At 60.5% G+C, this 21,805-nt stretch overlaps 11 protein-coding genes across 11 annotated transcripts; 4 read left to right on the top strand and 7 right to left on the bottom strand.

The window, feature by feature from the left end:
- Positions 1-12: 12 nt before the first annotated feature.
- On the top strand, positions 13-930 carry MRET_2425 (geranylgeranyl diphosphate synthase, type III; the record flags this gene model as incomplete). Its single annotated transcript, XM_027629052.1, has 1 exon — positions 13-930. One exon carries the CDS (start codon positions 13-15, stop codon positions 928-930), a length of 918 nt encoding a protein of 305 aa, XP_027485033.1.
- On the bottom strand, positions 901-2,679 carry MRET_2424 (xylulokinase; the record flags this gene model as incomplete). Its single annotated transcript, XM_027629051.1, has 1 exon — positions 901-2,679. The coding sequence occupies one exon, from the start codon at positions 2,677-2,679 to the stop codon at positions 901-903; it is 1,779 nt and encodes a 592-aa protein (XP_027485034.1).
- Positions 2,680-2,758: 79 nt separating this feature from the next.
- Positions 2,759-5,533, top strand: MRET_2423 (transportin-1; the record flags this gene model as incomplete). Its single annotated transcript, XM_027629050.1, has 1 exon — positions 2,759-5,533. The coding sequence occupies one exon, from the start codon at positions 2,759-2,761 to the stop codon at positions 5,531-5,533; it is 2,775 nt and encodes a 924-aa protein (XP_027485039.1).
- Positions 5,534-5,560: 27 nt separating this feature from the next.
- MRET_2422 (T-complex protein 1 subunit theta) lies at positions 5,561-7,234 on the bottom strand (the record flags this gene model as incomplete). Its single annotated transcript, XM_027629049.1, has 1 exon — positions 5,561-7,234. One exon carries the CDS (start codon positions 7,232-7,234, stop codon positions 5,561-5,563), a length of 1,674 nt encoding a protein of 557 aa, XP_027485040.1.
- Positions 7,235-7,379: 145 nt separating this feature from the next.
- Positions 7,380-8,645, top strand: MRET_2421 (saccharopine dehydrogenase; the record flags this gene model as incomplete). Its single annotated transcript, XM_027629048.1, has 1 exon — positions 7,380-8,645. The coding sequence occupies one exon, from the start codon at positions 7,380-7,382 to the stop codon at positions 8,643-8,645; it is 1,266 nt and encodes a 421-aa protein (XP_027485037.1).
- A 112-nt stretch (positions 8,646-8,757) lies between these two features.
- On the bottom strand, positions 8,758-9,362 carry MRET_2420 (ribonuclease P protein subunit POP4; the record flags this gene model as incomplete). The annotated part of the gene is made up of 2 exons (XM_027629047.1): positions 8,758-8,915; positions 8,942-9,362. 2 exons carry the CDS (start codon positions 9,360-9,362, stop codon positions 8,758-8,760), a joined length of 579 nt encoding a protein of 192 aa, XP_027485038.1.
- A 65-nt stretch (positions 9,363-9,427) lies between these two features.
- MRET_2419 (regulator of chromosome condensation (RCC1) repeat protein) lies at positions 9,428-10,822 on the top strand (the record flags this gene model as incomplete). The annotated part of the gene is made up of 1 exon (XM_027629046.1): positions 9,428-10,822. The coding sequence occupies one exon, from the start codon at positions 9,428-9,430 to the stop codon at positions 10,820-10,822; it is 1,395 nt and encodes a 464-aa protein (XP_027484972.1).
- Positions 10,823-13,459, bottom strand: MRET_2418 (Ca2+-transporting ATPase; the record flags this gene model as incomplete). Its single annotated transcript, XM_027629045.1, has 1 exon — positions 10,823-13,459. The coding sequence occupies one exon, from the start codon at positions 13,457-13,459 to the stop codon at positions 10,823-10,825; it is 2,637 nt and encodes an 878-aa protein (XP_027485131.1).
- Positions 13,460-13,509: 50 nt separating this feature from the next.
- On the bottom strand, positions 13,510-16,170 carry MRET_2417 (heat shock protein 70 LHS1; the record flags this gene model as incomplete). The annotated part of the gene is made up of 1 exon (XM_027629044.1): positions 13,510-16,170. One exon carries the CDS (start codon positions 16,168-16,170, stop codon positions 13,510-13,512), a length of 2,661 nt encoding a protein of 886 aa, XP_027484968.1.
- A 104-nt stretch (positions 16,171-16,274) lies between these two features.
- On the bottom strand, positions 16,275-18,926 carry MRET_2416 (ER membrane protein that plays a central role in ERAD; the record flags this gene model as incomplete). Its single annotated transcript, XM_027629043.1, has 1 exon — positions 16,275-18,926. One exon carries the CDS (start codon positions 18,924-18,926, stop codon positions 16,275-16,277), a length of 2,652 nt encoding a protein of 883 aa, XP_027484967.1.
- Positions 18,927-19,000: 74 nt separating this feature from the next.
- Positions 19,001-21,718, bottom strand: MRET_2415 (SEL1 domain protein; the record flags this gene model as incomplete). Its single annotated transcript, XM_027629042.1, has 1 exon — positions 19,001-21,718. One exon carries the CDS (start codon positions 21,716-21,718, stop codon positions 19,001-19,003), a length of 2,718 nt encoding a protein of 905 aa, XP_027484876.1.
- Positions 21,719-21,805: the final 87 nt, after the last annotated feature.

Genomic DNA, 21,805 nt, shown 5'->3' with positions numbered 1-21,805 from the left:
GGCGCGGTTGGTATGGGGCCGCCGATCGCAGCGCGCCTGCCCGCCCAGCCGGCCTGGACGCCGGCGCAGGAGGCCATGATCATGGAGCCGTACGCGTACCTGGACGCGCAGCCGGGCAAAGAGTTCCGCAGTCACCTGCTGGACGCGTTTCACGTGTGGATGCCCAGCGTCGCGAGCGAGGCCCTGACGCACATCAAGGCCCTGATCCGGCGCCTGCACCACGCGAGTCTGATGATCGACGATGTCGAAGATGCCTCTGACATGCGGCGTGGTGCGCCTGCGGCTCACAAGGTATTTGGCGTAGCGCAGACGATCAATACGGCCAACTACGCCTACTTCCAGGTCCTCAGTGATGTGGCGCACTGGCAGCCACGCGCCCTGCCGGCGCTCATACGCGAGCTCGAGTGGCTGCATCGTGGCCAGGGTCTCGAGCTGTACTGGCGCGAGCACGCCACATGCCCCACCGAGTCCGAGTACGCCGACATGGTCGTCCACAAGACGGGCGGCCTGTTCCGCGTCGCCCTCTGCCTGATGGACAGCGTCGCTGACACGGACGCAGCGCCGTTCGTGCCGCTGGCCAATCTGCTGGGCCTGCTCTTCCAAATACGCGACGACTACCTCAATCTGCAGCCGCCCTCGGCCTGCGACGACATCACCGAGGGCAAATTCTCCTTCCCCCTCATCCATGCCGTCCGCACAGCGAAGGACGCTACCCTGCTGACGATGCTGCAGCAGCATACCCAGGACCCCGCGCTCAAGCAGCAGGCCGTCGCGTACATGCAGGACGTGACGAACAGCTTCGCCTACACGCGCGACGTGTGGCACGCGCTACATACCCAGACCCGCACCGAAATCGCGCGCCTGGAGCGCACGTGGGGCGAGAATCAAGCGATGCACCGCCTACTCGATGCCCTCCGCATAGGCGCGTGATGCCAGCGCCGTCCACCTCGGCACACACGCCGCAAAGGCCTCGGTCCGCGCCGGGTCGGGCCGCGCTACCAGGTCGTATGCGTCCTCTCCGCCCCGCGCCTCGGTCATGCACGTCTCGAACGGCGCATGCTCGCCTTGCATGACGGCCCATACCCATCGAGCGCGGCAGGCGGCGCCGACCGAGCAGTAGTTGTACGGCACGCGCTGGCCCGTCTCGGCAGAGCGGCCGACGATGCGCGGCCTCGCGACGTCGCAGCCGAGCACATCAGCGAGCAGCTGGCACACGTGCTCGTTCTCAGCTGCGCCACCGACGACATACACGCGCTGCAGAGGCGTGCGCGACGTGCGAAGGACGCGATCGATGCTCGTCTTGAACGCCAGGCACTGGCTCTGCACGATCGCAGGCACATGGTACGTTGCGTCCTCAAACGCCTCGATCGGCTCGTCATGCTCGTTGAATCGGTGAAGGCCCCGTGCGTGCCAGGGAATGATCTCCGGACGCAGCCAGAAAAAGCCCGTGCCACGCTGCAGTGGCTCGGCAGCCGACTGCAGCGCCGCATCAAAGCCGGCCCATGTGCCGCCCGCATACGTATCACGCACCCATTCACGCGCGAGCGACCCGTTCTTGTACACGAGCATGAGGAAGTACGGCGGCGTGCCGTGCGCCTCGCCTGTCGTGACCGGATGCGCAAAGATATGGTACGTGGGATCCGGCGTATATACCTGGCTGGGCAGCAACACCGTGTCCGATGTGCCGAGAGAGATGACGGCCTCGCCCATCCGTGGTGTCAGGCACTGCAGCGTCGCGGGATTATCGCCCGTGGCCTGGCACACGAGACACGAGGATGCGAGGCCGTAGCGTCGCTGGAGCCATGTGCCGACGCGTCCGACGGGCACGCGCGGATCCAGCACAACGTGGCCCAGCTTCGCTTCCAACGCACCGGCTTGCGCACCATCGACCATCGCCAGCAGCGGCTGACTCCACGCACGCGTGCGCATATCCCACAAGTTCATGCCACACGCATCGCTCTGATCTAGTGGCGCTATGCGCGCATCGGCGCCGCCGGCTAGCAGGAGCGTCGTGACAAAGTTGCTCACGAGCGCAATGCGCTCCGTTCGCGCATACTGCTCAGGGTGGCGCCTGCGCCACCGCAGAATCTGAGCGCCGGTGAAGCGCGTGTGAGCCATGCTGCCTGTGACCTCGCACATGCCACCTGTGGTATCTGCCCACCGCATGAGCTCGGCACACTCATCGAGGGTCGTGGCATCCTGCCAGTTGGGCACGATCGCGCGCGAAAACGCGCCGGCCAGCTGAGGACGAAGCGGAGCATGTGCCTCGACGTCGCGGAGCAGGTCCGTCGCGCCTTGAGCCCAGTAGACGGAGGCATGCTGCTGTCCAGCGGCACTCAGAGCGACGATGCGATCGACGGGCCACTTTTCTGCGATGCGGTCCCATAGCACGTCCATAGCCGCGACGTACATGTCGACCGGCGCCGCGACCGCCTCTGGCTCATCGAGCAGCGCGTGGCCATGACGCAGCACGCCGCCACTCGTGCCAAACTCAGGCACGTCGACGTCAAAGCGCACACTCACCTCATCTACACCACGGAGCGACGCATCCAGCAGCGACGCTTTGAGCGCCTGCGTCGACAAGTCGAGTCCCACAAAGTAGGCCGACGACATCGTGGAGGTGTCGCTGGCTTGGCGCCCTGGGCCCAGGCACCGCCCGCCAGAAGATGATCTAAGCATGACATAACCTCACGAAGGACCACACCGCGGCCGCAGCGACGGAGGGACAGCGGCGATCCGCGATCCTGCGACCACTGTAATGACGACGGCTGCTGCGTCGTGGAGTCCGCAGCCGGAAGGGCTTGCCGAGCTTGTCGAGCTGTTCCGGCAGTCGACAAGCACAGAGCGTGAAGTGCAGCGCCGTATTGCCCATCGTCTCGATGCCATTAGCCAGATCCCGGACTACCTCAACTACCTTGTGCTGGTGTTTGTGCAGATGACCGGCGAGGAGGTGTCGACGCGCTCGGTAGCTGGCTTGCTCGCGAAGAATCATCTCTACTTCAATGCCCCGCGCGTGTCGCCTGAATCGCTCGCATTTGTCCAGCACATGATTCTGCCGGCGCTGTCGTTCTCAGATACCGTGCTACGGAATGTGGCCACGCAGATCATTGCCGTGCTCATGCAAGTCGTCAAGCCGGTGAACTGGATCGATGGTCTGTCGACGCTCACGCAGGCGATGGACTCGAGTGACCTCAACGAGGCCGAGGCGGCGCTCAGCACCTTTGCGAAAATCAGCGAAGATATGCCTGAGGAGCTCGATGCCTGCGAGATTCAGGGCATGCGTCCGCTGGATGTATTGATTCCGAAGCTCTTGCACGCTACGGCGCATGCAGACGCCCGCATACGTGTGCATGCGCTGAATAGCCTGAACCAGTTCATCCAGATCGGCTCACCGTCCATGAGTGCGAACATGGACGCGTACGTGGCTGTGCTCTTTCAGCGAGCGACGGATGAGCGGCCGATCGTGCGCAAGTTTGTGTGCAAGGCGCTCGTGTACGTGCTGAGCACATGGCCCGAAAAGCTCGCGCCGGATATGAACAGTGTCGTGGAGTATATGCTGTATTCGACGCAGGACAGTGATGAGGATGTGGCACTGGAAGCGGCCGAGTTCTGGCTCCAATTTGCCGAGGAGCCGCGTCTGTCGGAGCAGCTGCGGCCGAACCTGCCGCGGATCATTCCCGTGCTGCTCAAGTGCATGGTGTACAGCGAGCTGTCTCTGCTGATGATGGGCGATATCCAGGACGATGCAGCGGAGCCCGATCGACCCGAAGACATCCGTCCGCGACACTATGGCGGCACGATGCACCGCAGTGAGCGCGACGACGAAGCACAGGGCTCAGGGCACAAGTCGCGCGCGGCGATTGATGCCGACTTTGACGACGACGACGAATGGGACGACGACGAGCTGGACGACGACTTGGATGACGAAGCTGGCAGCTGGAATTTGCGCAAGTGCTGCGCGGCTGCGCTGGATGTGCTGGCGACGCAGTTCCGCCACGAGATTCTGCCTGATCTGTTGCCCCTCCTCAAGGACCGCCTGTTTAGTGACGATTGGATCCAGCGGGAAGCGGGTATTTTGGCGCTGGGAGCGATTGCCGAGGGCTGTATCGAGGATATGACGCCGCATCTGCCGACGCTGATTCCGCTCCTGGTCAACATGCTGCGGGATCCCCAGCCGCTCGTGCGCTCCATCACTTGCTGGACACTCGGCCGCTATTCTTCGTGGTGCGCCGGTGAGGCAGCTGAGCACCAGCAGCAGTACTTTGTGCCGGTGCTCGAAGGGCTGCTGGCGATGGTGCTGGACAACAACAAGCGTGTACAGGAGGCAGGCTGCAGTGCCTTTGCGACGCTGGAAGAGGAGGTCGGGCCGGCCCTGGCGCCTTTTCTCGCGCCTGTGCTGCGTGCATTGGTCATGGCCTTTGACAAGTATCACCAAAAGAACATGCTCATCCTGTACGATGCGGTCGGCACGCTCGCTGACAGTGTGGGCCCTGCCCTCAATGAGCCCGAGTACATCCACATGCTGATGATGCCCCTCACGGCCAAGTGGGCCGCGCTCGACGACGCCGATCCGGACTTGATCCCGTTGCTCGAATGCATGGCGTCGGTGACGATTGCCATGGGCGCGGGATTCCAGCCGCATGCCGTGCCTGTGTACCAGCGGTGTGTTTCTATCATTCACCAGAATCTGCGCGCGCATGAACAAGCGGCGGTGCATGGACTGACCGACGACGACGACGAGATGCCGGACCATACGTTTTTGATTGTCGCGCTCGATTTGCTCAGTGGGCTGTGTCAGGGCCTGGGTGCACAGAGCCAGGAGCTCGTCGCGCACGTCCAGCCCCTGATCCTGCCGCAGCTGCTGCCGTGCCTCACCCACATTGAGCCGCCTGTCCGGCAGTCCGCTTTTGCGCTGTTGGGTGACTTGGCGATCAATGCGTTCTCTGAGCTCAAGCCGTACCTCGCTGCGTACATGCCCGTCGTTCTCTCGCACATCAGTGTCGAGCAGATGCACGATGCGCTGTCTGTGTGCAACAATGCGACGTGGGCCGCCGGCGAGATTGCGCTGCAATGCCCCAACGATACCGACTTTCCCGTGTGGGTGCCTGAGCTGCTGTCCAAGCTCATGGCCGTGTTGATGCATCCCAAGTGTGCGAAGAGTCTGTCGGAAAATGCCGCCGTCACGATTGGTCGGCTGGGCCTCGTGGCCACGCCGCTCGTGGCGCCTCAGCTGCCCGTGTTCATGGAGCCGTGGTGCCAGGCTCTGTGGGATATTAAGGACAACGACGAAAAGGAATCGGCTTTCCTGGGCCTGTGCATGATGATCCATGCGAATCCGAACGGTGCGACGGCCGGCTTTGCCTACTTTTGCAATGCCGTCGTGCGCTGGACAGCACCGAGCGAGCGTCTCAACAACGAGTTTCGCAAGATCCTGTATGGCTTCCGAGACATGAGCGGGGACAGATGGGATGCACACAAGGCGCAGTTCCCGCCCGTGATCTGCCAGCGTCTCGAAGAGCGGTACGGGCTCTAATCATACCCTAGATAGACACTATGGTGATCAATCCTCATCCCAGTTTGGGTTTCGGCCCGGCGCCTTGATGCCCGCCGGCTTGCTCATGATGATCGAGTCGACACGCAGCACGTCGATCGCCGCATTCGTCGCGTACCGCAGTGCCCAGTGCTTCGCGACGAGCACGTCAAACACCTGCGCATCGATCGTCGACATGGTGCCGTCCGTAGCGTTCTCAACGTCCACGCCCGTGTCAGCCTTTTCCTTCGCAGCGTGCTGTGCATGCAGCTTGCTCACGACGTCAGTAGCGTCCAGACCACACGTCTCGGCCAGCGTACGGGGAATCACCTGCAGCGCTTCGCCATACTTTTTGATCGCGTGCTGGTTCAAGCCAGGCGTACGCTCACCATACGCCACAATCTGCCGCGCCAGCTCAATTTCTGTCGCACCTGCGCCCGGCACCAGGCGCGGGTCACGCGTCAGAGACTTGACTGCGTTCACGCCATCCTCAATCGTGCGCTCAGCATCATCCAGCATGGATGTCGTCGCGCCACGCAGAACAATCGTCGCTAGACGCGGGTGCGACTTGCCCCCCTTTCCCTGTTCTTCCTGGCGGAAAACAGTGACGCGGTCACCACCGATCTCCGTCGTCACGGCCGAGTCAACAAAACCGGCCTCTTCCGGCATCGGTGCACCAATACGCGCCAGCGGCGTAGCGCCCAGCAGGCGGCATAGGCGCTGCAGATCAAACTTGGACGGCACACGGCATACCATAATACCCAAGCGGTTGAGGTAATGCAACGCCAACTCACCCACCGAGCTCTGCGTCACCACAATCTTGACGCCCGAGTCAGCGATTTCCTTGAGCATCTGTTCGAGCTGGATTTCTTCGCCACGCGAGAAGTTCTTCAGCTCCTCCGCATTGTGCAATAGCACCGTGCCCTTGGTCTCAGTTTGGCTGATATCTAGGCCACATGAAAACACAGCGACCTTGGCGTCCGAGGCCGACTTGACGCTGCCTTCCGGCTCGCGACCAAATACCATGCCACGAACAACACGGCTCTGAGACAAGCTGCTGCCCATGATCTTGACAACACGCACATTGTCCACACTAAAGTCACGAAGTGTGGACGACGTCGCAGCACTCGAGGGAATGACCATGCTCACGGCCTGCGCGACTAGCGGCGCTAGGATATCCTCATGTCCGTACTGCTTCGACGCCAGCGTCGGACGCAGGGCGAGGGCCAGCGACTCTTGCGTCGGTGGCGACGACAGCGTCGCGATCGAAAGGTCATCAAGGATCTCAAGAGCACGATCGCGTGCGAGTTCGTAGCCCTGCACAATCTCCGTGGGGTGCAGACCCAGCGAAATGAGCACTTCAGCCTGGCGCAAAAGTTCGCCCGCGAGGATCATGACAAAGTTGGTACCATCGCCCATTTCCGCTTCCTGCTGCTGAGACGCATACACAAGGAGCTTCGCAGCAGGGTGCACGACTTCCATTTCTCGGATGATCGTGGCGGCATCGCTCGTCACAAAAATACGACCGAGGTGATTGACAATCATTTTGTTGCGTCCGTTGGGGCCATACGAAGTGCGCACAATGTCCGACAGCTCATTCACGGCCTGGATATTCCGTAGCACAGCTTCTTCAATGCCCTGAAATTGCTTGTAGCCATCTTTGAACAGGCTTGGTCCACCTGCTCGCGGCACTTTGAGCGCCATCTTACAACGTCAATGGAAAACGAGCACGAGACTGGACAGGACGCGTCACGTCTTAGGTAATCCCCATGTGGCATGCTTGCTCCGTGGAGATGACGGATATGCGCATGGACCTACGGCTCGCGGGATTTTGCCACCTACTCTCATCATGACAACGCGTGCATACGATGTGGTTTTGTATGGTGCTTCTGGATTCACGGGTAGCCTTGCCGCCCAGTATCTTGCTGAGCACCCTCAGCAGCCTAGGGTCGCCTTTGCTGGCCGCAACGAGGCCAAGATCCGTGGAGTGATGGACAAGCTCACGGGCGTGTCCAAGGAGCGGTTGGACAGCATCGGTGTGATCAAAGCCTCAGCTGAAGATATGGACAGCATCAAGTCGATGGTGGCGCAAGCGAGTGTCGTGATCAACATGGTTGGTCCGTACGCCTTGTACAAGGGCTTCGAACTCGCACAGGCCGCAGCTGAGGCTGGCACGGGCTACGTTGACCTGACGGGTGAAGGGAGTGTGTACCAACGCATTCAGCGTGAGCTGCACGACGTTGCTAAGCGGACGCATGCGGCTATTGTGCCTTCGTCGGGCTTTGACTGTCTGCCATTCGACCTGACCACGTACTTGGCTGTGCAAGAAGTGCGCAAGGCCAGCGGTGGCAAGGCTGATGTAGACCATGCGTTGTGTGGCTACCTCGTCAAGGGCTCTATCTCTGGTGGCACGATCGCCAGTCTGGTCGGCCAGGCCAAGGTGTCGCCTATTACTTTCCACGATGCGTACGAGCTGAGCCCTATCCGCGGCTCGCAGAAGGCCCAGGTGGTGATGCAACGCTTCCTGCCGCAGTTCAACAAGTACGGTGCCTTTACGTTATTCACGCCGCACAACACGGGTGTTACGAATCGCTCGTGGGGTCTGCTGCAACAGGTGAATCACCCGACGAGCTACGGCCCGCACTTCCGCTACCTGGAGGGCTTCATTGTGCCGTCGGTCATCGCTGCCTACATTACATCGACGATCATGATGACCGTTGCGTGGTTGGTGAGCTATGTGCCGTTTGTGGGTGATTTCATGATGAAGAGCGTGCCCCAGGGCACGGGTGCGCCGATAGAGAAGCAGCTCCAGGGCTTTGGAGATATCCGTACGCTGGCCTACAGCACCGATAAGAAGACGGTGGGTCTGGCAACCTTTGGCGTCAAGGGTGATCCTGGCTATCTGCGCACGGCCATGTTCATCTCCGAGACGGCTCTGACGCTGGCACTGGAGAAGCAGCGCCTGTCGACGCTGGGACAAGAGGGTGGTGTACTGACGCCCGCTACGATTGGTGGCGATGTGCTGGCTGAGCGTCTGAGCAAGTATGGTGGCGTGAAGATTGTGACCAAGGACGTGTCTAACTCCAAGGACCTTTGCAAGGAGGCGGAAGCTTAAATTTCCGTCGTTTTCCGGGCTTTGTGCTTTCGTGTCACTCTCGTAGGCAATGTGTATCGTACTTGATTTCCGTGCACGTCACAGCCTAGGTATCCGTCGTCCAGCGGCAGGTCTAGGCGAAACACGGTGTTGTGTTTGGGGATGCCTGATGGGTCAGTAGCGCGTACTTACATTTGATAGAGCCATCCGTCACGATACGGAGCGTTTCGTGGGTTTCCTGGACAATGACGCCACTGATGTGCACGTGCGTCGGTTGTGATGAGCGTATGACTGCGAGTGAGTGCAGGGCGACGTACCTGTGGCGTGTGCGCCCGTCCAGTCCATTTTTAGCAGCGAGGTTTGGAGCGACGTGACGTATGAGGTGGACTGGAGACGCAGATTCGCCGACGTGCGTGTGAGTCCATGCAGGCCCAGAGCATCGCGGATATAGCTCGTCCACAATGAGACAAGGGGCTCGATCTGCGGTAACGATGGGGTGCTGACGGGCCGGCGTCGCGCCCGTTTCGCCTTGGCAGGCGTACGTGTGGCACGGCGCATCGCCTTGGCATATTGGTGCCGCAGCATCGGTGTGGCGGGAGGTGGCGCGGGGCGATCGATATTCGCGAGCGGCAGTTTTTTTCCATGGATCCGTGTTTCATACTGTTCTCGTGAGCCGGCGTCGGGGCCCAGCACCTCGCGCCACACACGCTGCGCAGCGTCAGGCGCGGCGAGATCCATGAAGGCGGAAAGTGTGGAGGAAGCACGTGGGAAACATCCGAGGCACGACGCGTTGTCCTCTCACCATGAGCCGCCGTGGGTGGGGTCGCGTGCTGGTGTGTGGTCGTGTTGCCGCCGACGAGGCGGGGCACGATATCGTGGGCGCCGGTGAGTGCCTTGCTGCACCGCATGTATTGCGTTCTATGTGTCATATTCGTGTGCGCGAGGTTCTTACGTCCTGTGTGGCCGACCATGCTGTGTTCTTGTCAGTGGAGGGTGACGCGTACGTGTATGGCCGCAACCGTGAGGGCCAGTGTGGTGTGAGTGGATCTGGATGGCTATACCATGCGAGGTGTCTTGATCGTGAGCGTGATTTTGAGCCGCCGCTGGCTGCTGACGACGTGATTGCGACGGGTGCCACGGGTGCGACGCACACGCTGCTCGTCACGGCTCAGGGTGCTGTGTATGCGGCAGGCTCGCATGAGCATGGCGAGTGTGGCATGCATACACGTGAGACGCCGTTCAAGCGTGTGGATATGCCTTTTGGTGTAGTGCATGCTGCGTGTGGCCGCGCGTGGAGTTTGGTCGTGACGCGTGAGGGGCATGTCTATGGTATGGGCTCGTGTGAGTCGGGGGTCTTGGGCGACGGCATGTACCGGCACACGGGCCCGAGCCGGCTGGTGTACGACTGTGTATGGCAGCCTATGCGTATCGCGCCGCTTGTGAATATCGCGCGGGTATCGTGTGGCGAGAGCCATGCAGCCGCGCTGGATCACGAGGGATACGTCTATGTGTGGGGAACGGCGAGTCTTTCGCGCCTTGGATGCGGCACACAGATGGACCAGGGCTCGCCTGTGCGCATCCCGCAGTTTGTGCGCAAGCAGCAGCGTGTGCGGAGTGTCGTATGTGGCCGCACCAGCACATGGTGTGTGGACCAGGCGCACCGCCTGTGGGCGGCCGGCACATGGCGAGCCAAGGGCGATGGGGGACCGAACCAGTCGTTCCTGATATACAAGCCACTACAAGAGCTTGCCGACTATGATGTACACTGCGTCGCGGCCGGTGCAGATACGTTCCAGTGCCTGGCATCATCGCGTGTCTGGGCGTGGGGCGAGCAGGCGTGGCATGCCGAGCTGGGCGCGCATACGGCGCCGCCCGTGCCAGCTGAGCTGGACATGGTACATGGCCTGCGTGTCGTGGGCCTGGCGAGCGGGCGGCACACGTCGTACTGGCTGGTCGAGCCGGACGACGACGGAGCGTATGCGGACCTGGTGCGCTACCCGCCGACCGTGCCGGAGTCGTCGAGCGTGTGTATGGTGTGCCGGCAAAGTAATGAGGATGACGATGCGACGCTCCTTGAGTGCGATCGATGTGAGAATCCATACCACCTATCTTGCCTCTCGCCGCCGCTGGATGAGGTGCCACAGGGCGAGTGGTTCTGTGAGGCGTGTGTTGATCGCAAAAAGCGGCGGCTGTCGTGATCAGGCCATCGTGTCCGATGCGTGGTCATCGAGGTATCGTTCGTATATGCGACGGCACTCTTGGATGCCGAACCCAGTGATGGACATGCCGAGGAGGTACAAGAGATGGTTCACCGAGAGCGCGTCGGTCAAAAAGATGCGCTGGAGCGGGCCAAAGTACACAATGAGCAGCTGCATCGCCAAGCTGCCGCCCGTCGTCCACAGCAGCATCGGGTTCTCCCAAAGGCCCGTGTACAGCCCGCGGTTTTGGATGGCCGAGACGAGGGCCAGCATCACAAAGCACGTGAATGTCATGGTCGACTCGTGCCGGCTCTCCATCGTAGAGACGTAGCCCGAGAGGAACACGACGTACGTGAGCGTCACCATGACACTGGCTGTGAACGCGACGCGCCCAAAGAGGCGCTTCGTGAGCACGGGCGAGTCTCTCGCACGCGGCGGGCGCTGCATGACGCATTCGTGCGCCGGATCGACACCGAGGCTCTGGCTGGGTGGGCCGTCCATGAGGATGTTGATGAAGAGGATCTGCATGGCGTTCAGGGGGAAGTGCAGCTTCAGGAGCGTGCTGAGCGAGATGAGGACGAGAGCCGCGATGCTCGTGCTGAGCTGGAACGTGACAAAGTTTTGGATGTTGTAAAAGATGCTCTTGCCCTCGCGCACGGCGCCCATGATCGTCGCAAAGTTGTCGTCGACCAAAATCACATCGGCAGCCTCCTTCGTCACATCCGTGCCTGAGCCCATCGCAATGCCGACCTCGGCGAGCTTGAGCGCAGGCGCATCGTTCACGCCGTCGCCGGTCATACCGACCACCTCTTGATTCGCCTGCAGGGCCGAGACGATACGCAGCTTGTGCTCGGGCTTGGTCCGCGCAAACACCGACACATGTCGCACACGATCCTGGAGCTGGCGATCGCTGAGCGACTCGATTGTAGGACCCGTCATGACCGTGGGCGACGACGCAATGCCGAGCTGCTGCGCAATCGCACGCGCGGTCGTCTCGGCATCGCCCGTGATCATCACGATATTCACCTGCGCACGTTGCAGCGTGCGGATCGCATCATGCACTTGCTCGCGTGGCGGATCGTGCATGGCCTGCAAGCCACAGAACGTATAGTGCCGGCCGTTGGTGGACATGGCCGTGGCAAGGACACGCAGACCGCGCTCTGTGCAGTCGGAGAGCACATGGAGGATCTCCTGGCGCACCTGCTCGGTCAGCTGCATGGGGCGCTGCTGGGCCAGGTACGTCGTGCAGTGCTTGAGCACGACTTCTGGCGCGCCCTTCATGAGCTGTGCCGAGCCAGGCGTGCGCTCTGCATCGCCTTGGCCCGTGACGGCCATGAACTTGCGGTCTGAGTCAAACGGCACCTCGTTCGTGCGTGTCCAGTCCTTGTGATCGAGTGAGAGACCCATCAGCTCGGGAGCCTCGGCCATGGCGACTTCCGTCGCTTGGCCAATGAGCTCACCGCGTTCGTTGCGTGTGGCGTTGTTACAGAAAAAGCCGGCCTGCAGGTGACGGGTCATGGCTTGCGAGAGCGACTGCGGACGCGCGTCCACAAGTCCGTCAGGCACCGTGTACAGCTGCACAATACGCATGTGGCCCGTCGTGAGCGTGCCAGTCTTGTCGGAGCAGATGACGGACATGCACCCAAGCGTCTCGACACTCGGGAGGCGCTTGACGATCGCATGTCGGCGCGACATTTGCAGCGCACCAAGCGCCAGCGTCACCGTCACGACAATCGGCAGTCCTTCCGGGATCGCAGCGACGGCAAGTGATACGGCCATCGTGAACATTTCGATCCACGACTTGCGCTGGAGCACGCCCACCAGGAGCAGGACGGCAATAAGACACAGGCTGAGGATGCTGAGGCGCTGTGCGAGGTCTGACATGCTCAGCTGGAGGGGCGTCTGCCGCTCGTCGACCGTATCGACCATGCCAAAGATACCGCCAAACTCGGTATGCACGCCTGTGCCATATACCACACCCGTGGCCGAGCCCTTCTGCACCAGAGTGCCCATGTAGGCGAGGTTCGTGGGCTCCTCCGTCTTTTCGTCGGTCGACTTGCGCACGCCACTTGTCTCGCCCGTCAGAGCACTCTCATTCACGTCCAGATCCGATACGTGGACGAGGCGCATGTCAGCGGGAATCCGGTCGCCCGTGCGCAGCTTGATCACGTCGCCGGGCACGAGCTCCGATGCGTCAATAGTGCGCGTCGTGCCGTGACGTACGACCTGGCACTTGTGCGGAACGAGGTGGCTGAGGGCCTCGAGGCTCTTTTCCGAGCGGTACTCCTGGGCAATACCAACCGTGATCACAATCGCCAGTGCTAGCGTGATACAAATGGCATCATCCGTTTCGCCTACCAGCAGGCTCACAACAGCACTTCCGATAAGTAGTGCATTCATCGGCTCTTTGAACTGCTGCAGCCATCGAAGCCATAGCGGGTCCGGCTCACTCGCCTCGAGCTCATTTTTGCCATGCTCTTGCTGACGCGCTTGGACCGTTTCAGTGTCCAGGCCCTGCTCCAGCGACGGTACATCTAGGTCTTTCAGTACATCTTCTACGCTCATGCGCATGTACCGCTCTGAAAGCTTCGCCTGTCTTCGCCCATACGGCATGTCACTATTTTGGCCATGGCTCATCGTCACCGCTAAGGGCTGGATGTGGAGACGTCAGCGACGCTTCTATCGGTCTACAACTCGTCATGCACGGGTCGGCTGCTGGATGTGGAGGTCCCCGCGGACGTCGTCGAGCTCGTGAGAGACGACGAGGTCGCCGGCGTGGTCGTCGTCGATGATGTCGACGTGGACGAGGAAGCGGAGGTTGTGCTCGACGACTTCTTCGGTCGCGTCTTGGGGATCCTACGACGGCTCAGACGCTTGACCGTATCTTGGAGCTTTTGGTCGCGAGCGAGAATATCGCTCACAAAAAGCACAGGCTCTTCCTGCAGCTTGCGCTTGTCCTGTGCAAGCACGCCGTCCTCAAGCCAGGTTGCGTCTTTGCGAATTTGCGCATCCAATGTGTCTAGCTCCGCGGCCGTGTACTTGCTCGCGGATTTTTGCGCGAGCGCCTGCGTCAGATTGGCCTTGGCCTCATCCACAAACGTCCTCGCTCGCTGGAGCGTGGTGCGCATATCCGCTACGATCGCCGGGCGACGTTCCGCCTCAGACATGCGGCGGCTAATGGGGCTCACGAGGGCATCGAGTTCGCGCTGCCTCTTTTGGATCGTCTTGGCATCGGCCTGGTCGGCCTCCGTTGAGAGCCACGTGCCCAGCTCGTCGGCCTTGCTGAGAACACGCTGGGCCTCATCGTTGGTGCGCGCGGCAGCAAGCGCATCGTCTTGCATCATGTCGCGAGAGCGGTAGACGGACGACTCGAGCTCATTAAACGCCGTGTCGCGCAGCGCACGCTGGCGTGCCTCGTGTACAATGAGGCGCAGACGCTCAAACGAGCCCGCCTTTTCCAGGCCAGCGAGCGGTCGCACCGGGCCAAGGGACGTCGAGTTCGGGAACAGATCAATGAGACGTGGCGCTGGCGGCTTGGTCTCGTTCTTCGGTGCACTTGCATTGACACCAAAGAACGTGTGCAGCGCCTCCGGCAACGGCGTCGGTGGCTCAATGGTCAAGAGAGGGAACCTGGCAAGGAACGTGCCAAACGGCTCGGACCGAATTGAGGCGTTCAGCTTCGTCGGGAGCGTCTGCACATCGATACCCAACGCACGCAGCTCGCCAAAGATGCGGTCGACGCCCTCAAAGCGGATACGCTGGAGTGCGCCCGCATCACCTGCATCGAGACGCTCCTTGGTCGGCGTGAAAAGCTCGATGCTCGCGTCCGTGCGCACGTTCGGCAGCGTCAAGTTCCATTCCGTGCCAGGGACATACGGTCCAGCGGGAAACACGAGCTCATCGCGGCCCTGGACGTGCGCATGGATGGCGTACATGTGCGCATCGACCACGTCCACGGGCTTCATGCGTAGCTGGGGCTGTGTACTCGCCACGGCCAACGCGGCGCCCAGGACAGCGGCCTCGTCGGCATTCACGTTCTGAGCGAGCTTCTCCTGCGGCACGCCACGAGCGAGGAGCTCGGCATGCACAGACGGCACACGCGAAGCACCGCCGACAAGGACCACGGACGTTATGTCAGACCATGCGGTCTTGGTGCGAGTGAGCAGCTCATCGATCGGCTGGCCAAAGCGTTGGATGAGGCCGTCGCTACGCATGCGTGCCTCAAAGGCCTCGCGATCGATAGAGGTACGCAAATCGATGTCGTTGGCAAGACTCTCGATGCTGGCGCTCGCTGCAGCATTGGCAGACAGCACGTGTTTGATTTTGTTGGCCTCACGCAAAAGACGCGCCATGGCCCGGGCATTCTGGCGCACAGACGGCTCAGATGGGTTCGCCTTGTCAAAGGCGTCTGCCAGCATATCACGCACAACAAGATCCATAGCTAGACCACCAGCGAGGCGGTCCCATGCAGCATCAAGTACCGTGACGCGATTCGCACCCGATCGTGTGCTGTCCGTCGACGGGCCCATCTCCACGAGCGTCGCACGTACCGAGCCGGAGCCGGCATCGTAGAAGATGTGGCGCTCAGGCTTGGCAAACGTGCGGCTGTGGGCATAGCTCGTAGCCGCAGCGGCCGCATCGCTGATCAGCTGCGGCCGGAAACCTGCCAGCAGCGCCGCATCCAGCAGGGCCTGACGCTCGTGCAGAGTGTAAAAGATGGGCACGGTAATGACGGTATCGAGGCCGTTGCGTGCCGAATCAAAGATAGACGAAAAGCTGCGACCAATGTTGAGAAGTTCACCGGACGTCTCCTCAGCCAACTCACGCATGTGGTCCAGCTGCATACCGACAATCTCTTCGGGCCGCCAGAAAGTGGTAGGCAGCGTGGACGGCGAGGGCATGATCACGCAAGTAGAACCGGATTCATATCCTCCCGGTAGCTGCGTCACATGGTTACCGAGTACGGAGCGGTAGTATTCGACGGCAGGTGTGTCTTTTCCATCGGCACGGCAAGTCTGGCCCAAGAGCAGCTTGGCGGCATGGTAACTCTGCAGCGGACTGCGCGATGCAAATGCGTACGCGTCCGAGCTAAGCAGGCGCTCCATCTTTTCAAGACGACCATCCGTCGGTACCTTGCCCTTGAATGCGACGCTTGCCTGCACTTTGCGCTTCGAGTCGCGGCCAAGCACGAGATCAAAAGGCATGCCGGGCTTGACCAGAGCAGCCTTGATCCATTCCGTACCATAGTCGATACTGACTACGCCGATCGCACTGCTTGGCGAAGCAAGCAAGACCAGCGCGGCAGCCACGAACGCCACCCACGCCAGCATCTGTGTGCTTCGATGCATGTGGAATGAGGTACGCGTGTCATCTTAGTGCTCCACGCTGGCGAGACAGGTGTGTTCGTATATTCGGCCGAGCTATGTAGGTTACGCATGGGCCTCCGACACGCTTAGGTACGTGGCATGTCGCGCAGGCCTCGAAGCAGACGCCGTCGAACGAGCGCCAGCGTAGCCAGGCCCACGATGCCCGTCGTGAATAGCACGACGTCCGAAACGAGGGGTATACGGTGGATGCCAAACAAGTGCTGTGCTGAGGCGTCGCCCTTCACAAGGGCCCACGCTGCTAGGGCATACACGTAGAGGCGGAGGCACGAGGCCATCTGGGGCCAGGCAGGGTTGGCGCCTAGCTGTACATAAGGGCTGAGACGCTCATTAGCTTGCTTGGCGAGTACAAAGTCATGTTCGCGCTCGATTTGCCATTGCGCTAGTCGCATACGGGCATGGTAGCTGTCGATCGCCTTGTAGCATGTGGCTACCCTTTGGACATCGTCCGGCGAGTGCCGCTTCAAGTAGTCACATAGCATGAGCCTGGCATAAGCACTTTCTTGCTTGGCACTCAGTGTCCAGTAGTGGTGCGCTAATTCACCCATGTGATGCACGTAGCTCGAGGGCTCCCTCCGAGACTCGGTGTGCAAAAAGATCTGGTCGCTGTCCGAAAGCGGGCCGTGGACATAGGGATCGAGGAAGTAGGCGATATTGTCTTGTGCCTCTTCCATGCCGGCCTCAGCGGCAATAGACCAGGCGCGAAGCGCCGTCGATACATCGCCGCGATCCATGGCAGCCTCGCCGCGATGATACATCGGATCAGACCAGTCCGCACGATGAGCAAATACGCGGAACGACTCGATACTCCACGTCGGGCATCCATCATAATGGCGCTCGCGGTAGAGTTTGTCGACACTGAGGCGCGCACTGAGATAGTATGGCTCAAACTTGCTCATGAGGAAATAGCGTCCGGGCATCTGCGAGCTTAGCTGAATAGCATTGCGGGCACGTTTGAATAGCAAATGCGCTTTGTCTGTGTTGTTCTGACGAAATTCGTACTTCCCCAGCTCCGACTTGGCCAAAATCAGCTCAGGGTGAAAGATGTCAAGGTACTGCGTGACATAATGATCATACGCACGATTCTTCTTCTCGTCCTTGGCAGGGCCGCCGTAGCCGTTCAAGTACATCATGATCATAGACGTCATGCCGAGTGGATCTTTCGCTTCAGACGCACGCGCTAGCCATATACTGGCGATCTCGGCATCTTGTGGCACGCCTTCGCCACGCAAATACATCAGGCCCAGAAGAGCGGCTGCACTAGCGGCGATCTGTGCTTGCTCCTCGGGCATCGGCTGCGTGGTGAGCATCGATGCAGCTTTGTCGCGCATTTCATGAGGATTGTCATTATCCTGTATCGTGATGGGTGTCGGCCAGCGCTGCACGGCCAAGGTATACGCAAGTTGAGCAGCTAGCGTGTGATTTGGATGTATAGCACCAAGTGCGTCGTGGTCGCTCAGAATGCTGCCATAGTAGAGGTATCGTGCATATTCGAGCGTTTTGACAGCGTCTTGCTCGTCGACCTTGCTGGTGTGGTGGGCAAGGAGGGTATCCATAGCATCTGGCTGGACGAGAGCAGCTCGATAGTTGATCGGCCCCGATGGAAAATGGGACACCCAGGCCGGCGGTGACATGTGTACGCGCATATCTCGTTCCGACAGGAGGGGCTTTTCTCCGAGCATGAACCAGGCGCGATCACTCAGGCGAACCTTGGAGTAGGGAAGCGTCCGGCCACCTGGTGGGCCGTCCAGGTACTGCGCGTATGTCTGCGTGGCCACTTGGTCAGATAGTTCCAGGCTGCGTGTACAATTCTGGCTTAAGCCGATGCCATACCGCAGACGAAATGCTAAGGCATTGATCGCGTGCCAGTTGCCACTGCTTGCAGCGAGCTCATAGTGCTCCAGAGCCTCGGCGTTGGACTGCGGTGCACCATACATATCGGCCATAAAGCGACTCGAATACAGGTAGCCGAGACGTGCATGCGCCGTCGCATTCCCCATCAGAGCGAGGCGTTCATACGCTTGCCGCGCTTTCTCAATGTCGGGCTGTGCACCGTGCGTGCCCCACAGGTAATGTTCGCCCAGGATCCACAGTGCATCGGATGACAGGAGATCGGCAGCCCATGTGAGCAGCTGCAGAGCATGCTCCCTCGTCGAGTCTGTCGGTGAATCACGAGACACGAGCTTGGTGGTGATGGGGCCACGAAGCATGTCGATCAATGTCTGTTTTTTGTGCGTGCGTCGATACAAGCCAGCTGCGAGCGACTCATTGATGGATTGAGACACGCTGTCAGGGAACGCGGGCGCTGTGCCCCACATGGCCTGTTCCCATCCATTGATAACGGGAAATGTGGTGTGTGAATCCGCGTCAAAATCCCAATCAGGCCAGAGGGGTGTTTCAGGCATGTCATAGTATGTGTGCGCGGCGCGGCGCCGATGCTGAGGCGGATGCAGCCACCAAGAGAGCCAGGAAGCTAGCTGGGAACGAAAAGAAGATAGGGGCACCTCTTCCACGGCATATGTAGAGCCATGTAGGGTGCCGCGTGTGAGGGAGCGCAGAAGTGCAAGGGCAGCATCCACAGCTTCGTGAGCGCCCGCGTACTGCGAAGCAAAGTAGTGAGATCGGGCCTCTTCAGACAAGTCCGTCACTTGGTGCGAAGGCAGCGATCCGGCAGCAGCACACAGTGCTACGCCGGTGGCCAGCAGCCAAGGGACGTGCATAACGAGAAGAGCCACCACCTATGCCAACACGTGATAATATGATGAGGGGACGATGGAAGCTACAGTACAGAACCCTACAGTGTACGCGCGTCCTGATAGGCGCGCTGTGTTTCGGTCCAGCGGCGGTGCATATGCCGACGGACAAGCACGAGGAGGCCGAGAGCCGCCAGGCTGGCGAGGAGCAATGTGGCATCGAAGAGCCAGTCAGACGACACTTGCAGGGACACGGTGGGCATGTACGAGGCAAAGAGCCTCTGAGCGGTGGTATCGCCACACAGCATCGCCCAGAATGCCTTGGCGTGCAGACGCATAAGAGCCCAAGTGACAGTGAGATTCAGGAGGGGGCTGTGCAGCAGAATCACGTCATACAGGCGCTTGGCCAGGGGAAAGTCACGCTCAAAGCCTTCTGCGCCATCTTCGTACAGCTGTGCGAGACGCCACTTGTTGAGTAGATCGTTCGACCCATCAACTTGCGAGCGGTAGCACCGAGCGGCCTGTGCCATGCTGCGGCGGTGTGGTAGGAAGCCATGAAGGACATAATCGCAAATCTTGGTCTGAGCAAGAGTGCTGTCTTGCATCGCACTCTGCGCCCAGTACTCGAGCGCCAGGGCATCGTATGGGCGTGGCTCGACGATGTGCCGCCACGACGTGAACTGATCGAGGATGTGGGCCACATTGTCCTGCGCCTCAGCCATGCCCGCCTCGGCGGCCATGGACCATGCATGAAGCGCCGTGGCGACATCGCCGCGATCCAAGGCAGCCTCGCCACGGTGGTACACAGGATCTTCCCAGTCGCCACGGTGCACGAGTGCCTGGAACTTGGTCGCGACCTGGCGGCAGCGCGTTGGATCCGGGGCTTTGTACAGGTAATCCGCCTCCAGGCCTGCGTTCCAATACAAGGCATCAAACTTGGCCGAGGTAAATGCTAGGCCCTTGGGCGTGCCGATCCGCTCCAGCGCATTCAAAAGGATCGGCTGAGCATGCTCGGGGTGTCCCGCTTTGATTTGCTGCTTGGCCATGCCGAGCAGCGACAGGGACGTGTTGTTGTACGAATGGCGGTACAAGTCCCAGGCCCGGGAGGTATCGATCTTGAGGCCGCCGTATCCATGCTCGTACATCATGCCAAGGTACGCCATGCCAAGCGCGTCGCCCTCGGTAGCTGCGCGCGTGAGCCATACTTTCGCGATCTTGGCATCCTGCGGCACGCCTTCGCCACGCAGGTGCATGACGCCCAGAAGTACGGCGGCTTTCTTGGCTGCATAGGCTTGATACGATGGAAGGGACACGTAGCGCAACAGCGGGCCACGGCGTCCATGTCGCACGAGTTCTTCGTCCACATGCGAGAGTAAAATGGGAATGGGCCATGCCTTGGTTGCCAGGGCTAAGGCGTGTCTCGCTGCCTCGGTGTAGTTCGGACGCACAGCACCGAGGGACTCGCGGTACCCGACGATGCTGCCAAAGTACATCGCAAACACGTAACGGATCTGCTCGATAGGATCCTCCTGTGCGAGAAATTCGTACTGTTCCATGAGCTCGTGCAGCGCATGTGCGTCAAGGAGCAGTGCTGGCGGTTTGTCCGACAGCGCTTTGTAGTACGAGATGGGCGAGGACGAGAATGTGGCTTTGAAATGCTGACCCGACGCCAGTTGAAATGTCGGGCCACCGAGGCGCACACGGTCACTGAGGCGAACTTTGTTATACGGCAGAGTCAGGCCGCCCGGTGGACCGGCAAGAAACTCGTTATGGGCGCGCTGAGCGAGATGGTCGAGCCAGATGAGGCTCTCGGTGCAATTGACGGATGTCCCGAGGCCATATAGTTGGCGATACGCCAGGGCATTCATGGCGTGCCAGTCGCCTTCTTGCGCAGCCATCGTATAATGGATCAAGGCCTCGGCTTCAGAGCGCGGCGCACCGTGTATGTCGGCCATAAAGCGACTCGAATACAGGTAGCCGAGACGTGCATGCGCCGTCGCATTCCCCATCAGAGCGAGGCGTTCGTACGCTTGGCGCGCTTTCTCAATGTCGGGCTGTGCACCGTGCGTGCCCCACAGGTAATGTTCGCCTAAGATCCAGAGCGCATCTGACTGCGGTGTGCGTGTTTGGTTCGCGATAAAGGAAGCGCGAATGAGGTGCTCGGCGTCATTGTCATCATTGTCGGGGTATGCGACGGATTCAAGCAGGCGAATCGCGTGCACCCTGACATTTTGCAGCGCCGGATCCGGAGTAGGTGTGATAGGCGGTGGCATGTCGCCACGCACAAGGTCTAAGAGCGAACTTTTCGAGTACGCCGAGGTAAAGTTGTGGACGATAGAGGACATAGCAGGTGAAGGTGCATCGTGGATGGGGCCGACAAACGGGCCCCACATCGCCTGTTCCCAGCCATTTATGGCAGGGTACGTGCCTGCCGCTTTGTCGGCGTCAAAGTCCCAGTCAGGCCATAGAGGCACGACGGGAGAGTCATAGTACGTGTGCGGCGCACGTTGGGGATCGCGAGGCTTGTCCATGACATAATCGAGCAGCGTAGCCAGAGCATAGCGAATGGTACCTGTGTAGGTGCCCATCGCATGTTGCTGGGGTGACAAAGCATGGTGCTGCGTCCAACGCCGCCAAATGCGTCGGAGCTGGCCGCCCGACGAGGGGGTATCGATAAACGAGTCTTTCTGACCAACAAGGGAGCGCAGCATAACAAGGGCTTCTTCAAGCGCCTCGCTCTGTGTGCGCGTGGTCTCGTCTGAAGGCAGCGCATGCACAGCGGCACACGCCGCCGCCCACCAGAGCCATGCGAGGCGCATCAGGGCAACAGGAACGATGTTCGTGCGCCGTCCCTCAGAAGTACATCACGTGATGATGTCCACGACGCACAAGCCGCCGGAGCTGAG

The sequence above is a fragment of the Malassezia restricta genome, chromosome IV (assembly GCF_003290485.1).
Source record: "Malassezia restricta chromosome IV, complete sequence".
In the NCBI taxonomy this organism is placed as follows: domain Eukaryota; kingdom Fungi; phylum Basidiomycota; class Malasseziomycetes; order Malasseziales; family Malasseziaceae; genus Malassezia; species Malassezia restricta.
The sequence above is the reverse complement of the archived record's forward strand: the minus strand, read 5'-3'. Positions and strand labels throughout refer to the sequence as shown.